Below are 7,413 nucleotides of genomic sequence, written 5' to 3' on the forward strand. Positions count from 1 at the left end.
TTTTTTCTTTTTGCTTATGTGGTGCTGAGGAATCGAACTCAGGGCCTCATGCATGCAAGGCAAGCACTCTACCACTGAGCCACCTTCCCAGCCCCTTTAGGAACATTTTAAGCAGAACAGCAAGCATATACTTTATATATAGCTTTTCAGTGCCTTAACTTCAGCTAACGTTCATTTTCAGACTGATTTTTGGTAGCAGAGACCCAAGGAAAATAGTGGAGGGCCTTTTGCCTTGCCTTTTTCTCTGACCTTCAGTATTTGCTTGTTGTCCCGAAGATTTTTGTTGAATAATTTATAGGATTCAAAACATGAAAGTTAAAATAGTTGACTAGGAAGACAGAAGGAAAATATGATACACTGATTCTAAATCACCTTGAAATGCTAATATATTTATAAATGAATGTGGTAAGTTCCTTTTAAAATAAGACTTTTTGAAGGGCAATAGTTCCTGTTTGTGCACATCAATGCTTCAGTCCATTGAAAAAAAAAATGGCAGAAAAAGGGGCTGGGGCGGAGTGCTGGTGGACCAAGTCTGTCATCCTAGCTACTCAGGAGCCTGCAGATCTGAGGATCGTGTTTTGAAGCCAGCCTGGCAGGAAAGTCTAGGAGATTCTTCTCTCCATTTAGTTAGCCTCCTATGCTTAAAGTGGAGTTGTGGCTTCAATGATAGGATGCTAGCTTTGAGCATAACAGCTCAAGAACAACACTCAGGCCCTAAGTTCAAGCCCAAGACCAGCAAAACAAAGAAAAATCTACAGGCATTTACTTATTAACCCAGACAGTGGCAGGACAACTGAAAGTTTCAGACAAACAACAAAGCACAGAAAAGCTTGTTTTAATACAATGCAAGTGGAAGTTGAAATTGTCAGACTTTCTGGAATACAACACTACATAGATCTAAAGCCTCAGAATTTTGCATTTCTTTGAACCTAGCACAGTTTTACTTCTGGGAATGATTCATAAGCAATATTTATAGATATTGTAAGGAGATGTGTTTAAGAAACTTACTGCAGCCTTATTTATAGTGTCCCAAATTAGAAGCAACCTAAATTTCTACTCAAAAGATTTCCTGGTTAGATATGTTACTTGTGGAATGATATATATTGATTCAAGAGGATGTTATAAGAGAAGGAATTATTCAGTTGAAAAATATTGGAAGTATTAGTTTTTCTTTTCAAAAGGTGTGCAAATGTGCAGAACGAACAGGAAAGAGGGACAGTGATTTCTTTTTTTGCTTATCTGTCTTCTGAATATAATGAATAATATAATGCAATTCTTTTTCAGATAAACTTGTTAAAATATATAAAACATAAGTATATGTATAATTTTATTTTTGGTGGTACTGAGGTTTGAACGCAGGGCCTTGTGCTTAAAAAGCAGTTCCTAGCCCTAAAGATAAAAATCAGAAGTTTTATGATAACATTGGAGTTAATACTAAGTAAAGTATCTAAAATGATAAATATGTATTCCGGATACTATTAATTGTTATTCATTGTAATTGTGAAGTATGTATATACATATATATTTTTAGAAGTTTCCAGTTTTGTTCTTTTCCAGATCTGGGGCTTCAAATGGGCCTCATACTGTCCCTGAACTTTTTTGCTCAAGGCTAACACTCCACCACTTGAGCCACAGCTCCACTTCCAGCTTTTTGGTGGTTAATTAGAAATGAGACTCTCACAGACTTTCTTGCTCGAACTCTGGTTTTGAACCACAGTCGTAGGATCTCAGCCTCCTGAGTAGCTAGGATTACAGGTGTGAGCCATTGACACCTGGCTTTTTTTCCCTTTCCTTTGTTGGAAGGAAGTTGTGAGTGGGCTGTAGCTTGATCTGTTGTGCCCATTTCTTCTGGTGAAATGTGTCAATTGCTTCCTAGGCTTTTCTTGTACCGCTCTCAATTTATCAAAGTGGAAGAATCATCCCCTCTTTTTTTTTTTTTTGTCAGTGGTGGGGCTTGCGTGCTATCCCTCAGCTCAAGGCGAGCACTCTACCACTTGAGCCACAGCGCCACTTCCCGTTTTCTAGTGGTTTATTGGAGATAAGAGTCTTACAGCCTTCCCTTGCCCAGGCTGGCTTTGAACCATGATCCTCAGATCTCAGCCTCCTGAGTAGCTAAGATTACAGGCGTGAGCCACCAGCGCCCTGCTTTCCCTTCCATTTTTATATTATTATTTCTAGAATTTGCATATATATTTGGCAGTACTAAGACTTGAACTCAAGAGAGTCTCGCACTTGGTAGGTAGGCACTTTACCACTTCAACTATCTATCTACTCTTATTGTTTTACTTATTTTTTCAGATAGGGTCTCTCAGACCAGATTCTCCTGCCTGTGCTTTCTGTGTAGATGGGATTATGCATGTGAACACAATGCCCACCTTTATTTTTGTTGAGATAGGGACTTGGTCACTGTTTGACCAGACTGGCTTCCAACCTTGACCCTCCTTATCTCTGCCTCCCGAGAAGCTGTGATTATAGGCGTACAAATATTGAATATGCCAAACATTAAGAATATTTTGAAGTGCAATAGTTACTTTGAAGGACTGTGATATTGACATATTGTTCAGTTTAAAACAAATAGTAGGACTGAGAAAGTGGCCCAAAGAGTGGAGCACTTGTTAGCATGAGAGAGGCCATGGATTAAGTCCCAAGTAACACAGAAATAGGGTAGGGTAGAGAGAGGGAGGGGGGAGGGGAAGAAACAAAAGAAATAATGATAAAGGGATTTGCATGGAAAGTAAAGTCACTATCTGGAATTTAAATGCTTATTCTTTTGTTAAAAGATAATATGAGCTTGGTGGTTGCAAAACTGGTGAACTTGATGTGGAATTCTCACTACATTTTTACCATTATTCCCACCTAGGAAGCGTTGGAGGATCGTTTGGAAAAGATCAATCGAGAACTGGGTTCAGTTCGCATGACGCTAAAGAAGTTCCATGTCTTGCGCACGTCTGCAAATCTTTGAGATTTGTAGCCATTAAATTTGAGCCATTTTTGTTTGCACTAATGTATGTATAATTATGCACTCAGAAAAGGCAAGCTATTTTGTACTGGTTTATAAGCCTTCAAATAGTAGTTTTACAATCATGCTATTCTTAACACTTGCTATTTTATACTTCAGACAGCCACATATTTTCAAGATATTTTTGTTATGCTCAGGAATCTCTTGTATATTTTACTATTTAAAAAGCATTATTTTTAAATAGTATATGTCTTCAATTTATAACAAGAATAAGGAAATATACATAGGGGAAGCAACTTGTTTCTAAAGAAATAGTGTTAACCTTTTATGATGAACTTTTGCACACCAATTTTATACAGTTGTTCTACATTATAAATACATTTTAAAAAACAAATGCCTAACAGTTTCCATAGTGATAGACGAATACATGTTGAATATTAAAAATATAGCATATATTGGCTTTCAGTTATGTAGGTTTTTTTTTTTCTTTTTCTTTTTGTGCTGGCCCTAGGCTTAAACTCAGGGCTCATGTGCTGTCCCTGAACTTTTTTGCTCAAGGCTTAGCACTCTACCACTTGAGCCACAGCTCCACTTCTGGATTTTTTTTTGGTAGTTTATTGAAATTGAATCTCATGGACTTTTCTGTTTAGGTTGGCTTTGAACCATGATCCTTAGATCTCAGGCCTCCTGAGTAGTTAGGATTAAAGGCATGAGCTATTGGCACCTGGCTTATGTAGTTTTTGAAGTTGCAATTCCTGTATAACTATTAGAAAACTGTGCAAGTATAATCCATCTTATTTTCCTATAGCTTCATTGTTTATAAGGAAAGAAAATATGAGGGGGATGCTTGTTCCTCTGCAATTGTGTCTTAGTCAACCTACTGGAGAGCTGTAGCTCTCTGCCAGTCATTTTGAATGTAACTGTCCCATCCTGGACAACAAAAACATGGATAGTGTCAATACTGTAATGGCTATTACCAATGGAGAAACCTGAATAGCCATACTTTCAGGAGCATGGCTTCACATACCAGTAAAAATCCAAACATTTTAACCCTCCGATCTCTGACCCACCTCCACCCCTGCCAGAAAGAAAAATAAATACTTCGTAGGTGCTGTAGTACTTGATTTTAGGTCAGAATAATCTACTCTGCTTGTTAATGAATGAGAAATATATCCAGGTAGAGTCTGGTGCCTTGCTAGGGGGCTGAGCGCACTGCCTGAGCAGCACCCCTGGTCAGTGCTGCTCGGATCCAGGAGCCCTAAGTACACAGGTTTGTGTTGGGACTGTTGAAGAGTGCCAAGCTGCTTAGCCACCCATTTTGTTGTTGTTGTTGGGGCTTGAACTCTGGGCCTAGGCTCTGTCCCTCAGCTCTTCAGCTCAAGGCAAGATAAGAGTCTCACAGACTTTCCTGCCTGGGCTGGCTTTGACCTTCAATCCTCAGATCTCAGCCTTCTGAGTAGCTAGGATTACAGGCGTGAGCCACTGGTGCCCAGCTGCTACCCACTTTTTGATGGCCAATCAGAGCCCAATGCCCACATGTTCCAGCTTGGCACATATTTATAAACAGACTCCTCCAGACTCAAAACCAATTTCCACTCAAAATGCTCAGGTTTTCAAGTTTGGTTTGCTTTTGAACTTTTTCTCCTTATATAGCTCTTAATGTATAGTTATAGTGAACCAAACCAACTCTGTTACTCCCTGAAGGGTTTGCCTTGGAGCAAGCTCTCAGTTGATTTTTGTGCACCTTTCACCAGAGTTTCACCTGGCTGCTCTGCAGGCCTGGGGGGCAGAGCAAGGGTGCACTCTGTGAAGGCTCAGCCAGGAGGGGAGTACTTGGGCTAGAACAGTTCAGTCTCTGTGCTCCACTTCTGTACCCACTTGAAGATTTGGAACTAGTCAGTTACTTGCCAAGTGCCTTTATTCTTGATTTTTTTTCTAGCCTTTTTTTTTTTTTCTTTTAAGGAATTCTTGGGCTGGGAAGGTAGCTCAGTGGTAGAGTGTTTGCCTTGCGTGCATGAGGCATTGGGTTTGATTCCTCAGCACCACATAAGCAGAAAAAGCCAGAAGTGGTGCTGTAGCGCAAGTGGTAGAGCCCTAGCCTTGAGCTGAAGAGCTGAGGGACAGTGCCCAGGCCCCACGGCGACAAAAAAGAAATTAATCTTTTAGTTATAGTAAATAAGAAAATTCATTTTAATTCAGCTCCTGTACAGCTTGTATCTAGACCTCATGAAGGTAGAGACTTGTTTCATTTCCTTTTCTATTATGTCCTCGTATGTGCAATTAAAGACTAACCTGCTGGTGAGGACATCTTCTCATTCCCTACTTTCACTTCATTGTGAAGTCTAAGACTACATTCTTAAGAACGAGGAAATTGCCATTTCAGAAGAGGAGATGATTGTTTTATCTTGCCAAGGAGTTATCTTCTTAGTAGCCTATAATTGGCTTATACCAAAAAAGGCATCAAACTTCACCCAAACGTCTTCTGTGCTCTCAGAAAGCATATGTTTTGATTTTTGAGTGTGTAATACATTGGAACTATCAGTTACTTATTTTTTTTTATTATTCTTTTCACATCTGTGAGGAGGGACACCAAGAGAAATTCTTCCAGCTGTTTTTTCCCTTGGTAATTCTTATGAACACTGAAAAGCAACTCAGCCTCAAAGTGAGAAAGGTAGCAATTTTAAAGAGTAGGTGTTACCTCAGAAATCAACTATGGGCTGGGAAGGTGGCTCATGCATACCTAGCATGCATGAAGCCCTGGGTTCGATTCCTCAGTACCACATACACAGAAAAAGCCAGAAGTGGCGCTGTGGCTCAAGTGGTAGAGCACTAGCCTTGAGCCAAAGCAGCTCAGGGACAGTCCCCAGGCCCTGAGTTCGAGCCCCAGGACTGGCCAAAAAAAAAAAAAAGTCAACTATGTTCATCCTGGGGCCATGCATAAGTGTATCCTCCACCTGTGGAAAGGAAGTGAACTGTGCCACGGAGGGCCTGCCCCTTCCTTTGCAGGAGTTGCTTGTGAGGGACACCAGCAGAAGCAGAGAAGCCATGCTAGGGCAGTGGGGCTGTGTACAGGGCACAGGACTTGGAGCCACACTGACGTGGATCACACCCTGGCAGTCCTGCCTTCCTGCTGTTGGTGAGAACCTTTCAGGAAGGGAAGTGATGCGAAGTGCCTGGTGTTCAGCAAAGTGCGCAGTAAATTCTGCATGTCACGTTCCCATCAGGAGTACTTGGGCTTTGGAAGGAGCAGCACCAAGTTGACCTAAACCCCACACTGGGTGGGCATTTCTGTTAAGTGGTCTAAGATGATCAGCACTGAAGAAAAGCATGGCTTTCCTTGAAGTTTAAGTAAGTTTCACTCTGGTGTGGGTCTTTTTGGTTTTAACAAAATAAAAAGTAACCTGCCCAATGTAAGTTGAGGAAGTACTTTGATCTTAATACAGTTGGGGATCTGGGAATCCTTTAATATAAGCTGTATCCCTAAAAGTTTAGTGCCAATTTAATAAAAATAACTTTTCCTTCAGATGTTCCATGAGTAGATTTCTAAAGGCCATGGCCGGGAGACTGGAGCACCTGGAGGAGGTGCCTGCCCCTGGCCTCCAAGTTTATGCAGAGATTGTGATTTAGAGATTGATAACCACCCCGCAGGGACCAAAGCCAGGTGCTTTGCTTAGTGCTATTTGAATTCTGAACCCTGCACCCATGTGTGTAGTAAAGTAAGACATTTCTCTCACCTTAAGTTTTACATCTCAGCAATTTTCACAAGGTTTTACTCTACCCCAAATGCACACCTAGAGTCCTTTAGGAGTTGTCAGGTAGATCAGACTTACCTGTCCTATGTGGATCCTGAATGGTTTGAGATTTCCAGGTCTGATGAAACGGATAATGTAGTGCCCGGGCATGCGCCCTGCGACTGTGGTAAATTACGTTAAGTACACTACACTGGTATTGTTAGGCTGTTACTAACCTTTTCCCATCACATCTGCCCCTTATTTTTGTAGGGCCCTCATACGAGGAATCAAGCCATAAATTTGCATTTGCTGGACTTTGTATCCAATGTCATCACAGTTTTAAAGATAATTATGTCTCACATTTGGCAGTTTGACTATAGCTGTGACCACTGAAAAAGTTGCTTCCCCTAGCGTCGGTGGTGGGTGCGGGGCTCAGTCGGATCAGATACGGGGTACTGCGCTTGTAAGCGGACCAGCGGCAGCTGTGCGCACCGCGCTTGAGGCTCAATAAACCTGTGGACGCGAGCTGCCCGTCTGGTGTCGGTGTTTCTTCATGGCTGACCCCGGTTTCAGTAGTTCCGGAGGTCCCGGCCTCTCCTGCCTGGGTTAAAGGGCTGCTTCGTGGGCCGGTCCTGTGGAGGGGGTGGGAGCATGGCGGCACCCCGGCCCTCAGCGCGGGCGTCGGCGTGCGGGCCCTGAGCGGGCGCTCGCCGGCCCACGGAC

General features: G+C 42.0%; 1 protein-coding gene across 1 annotated transcript in view; it reads left to right on the forward strand.

The window, feature by feature from the left end:
* The window catches only part of Mphosph9 (M-phase phosphoprotein 9), a 56,148-nt gene extending 52,709 nt beyond the window's left edge, over nucleotides 1-3,439 (forward strand). Inside the window, exon 18 of the mRNA XM_013023056.1 lies at nucleotides 2,861-3,439. Coding sequence (XP_012878510.1) covers nucleotides 2,861-2,962 — 102 coding nt within the window. The 3' untranslated portion in view covers nucleotides 2,963-3,439. The remainder of the gene's footprint in view (nucleotides 1-2,860) is intronic.
* The last annotated feature ends 3,974 nt before the right edge of the window (nucleotides 3,440-7,413 follow it).

The sequence above is a fragment of the Dipodomys ordii genome, unplaced genomic scaffold (assembly GCF_000151885.1).
Source record: "Dipodomys ordii isolate 6190 unplaced genomic scaffold, Dord_2.0 Scaffold66, whole genome shotgun sequence".
NCBI classification, from domain to species: domain Eukaryota; kingdom Metazoa; phylum Chordata; class Mammalia; order Rodentia; family Heteromyidae; genus Dipodomys; species Dipodomys ordii.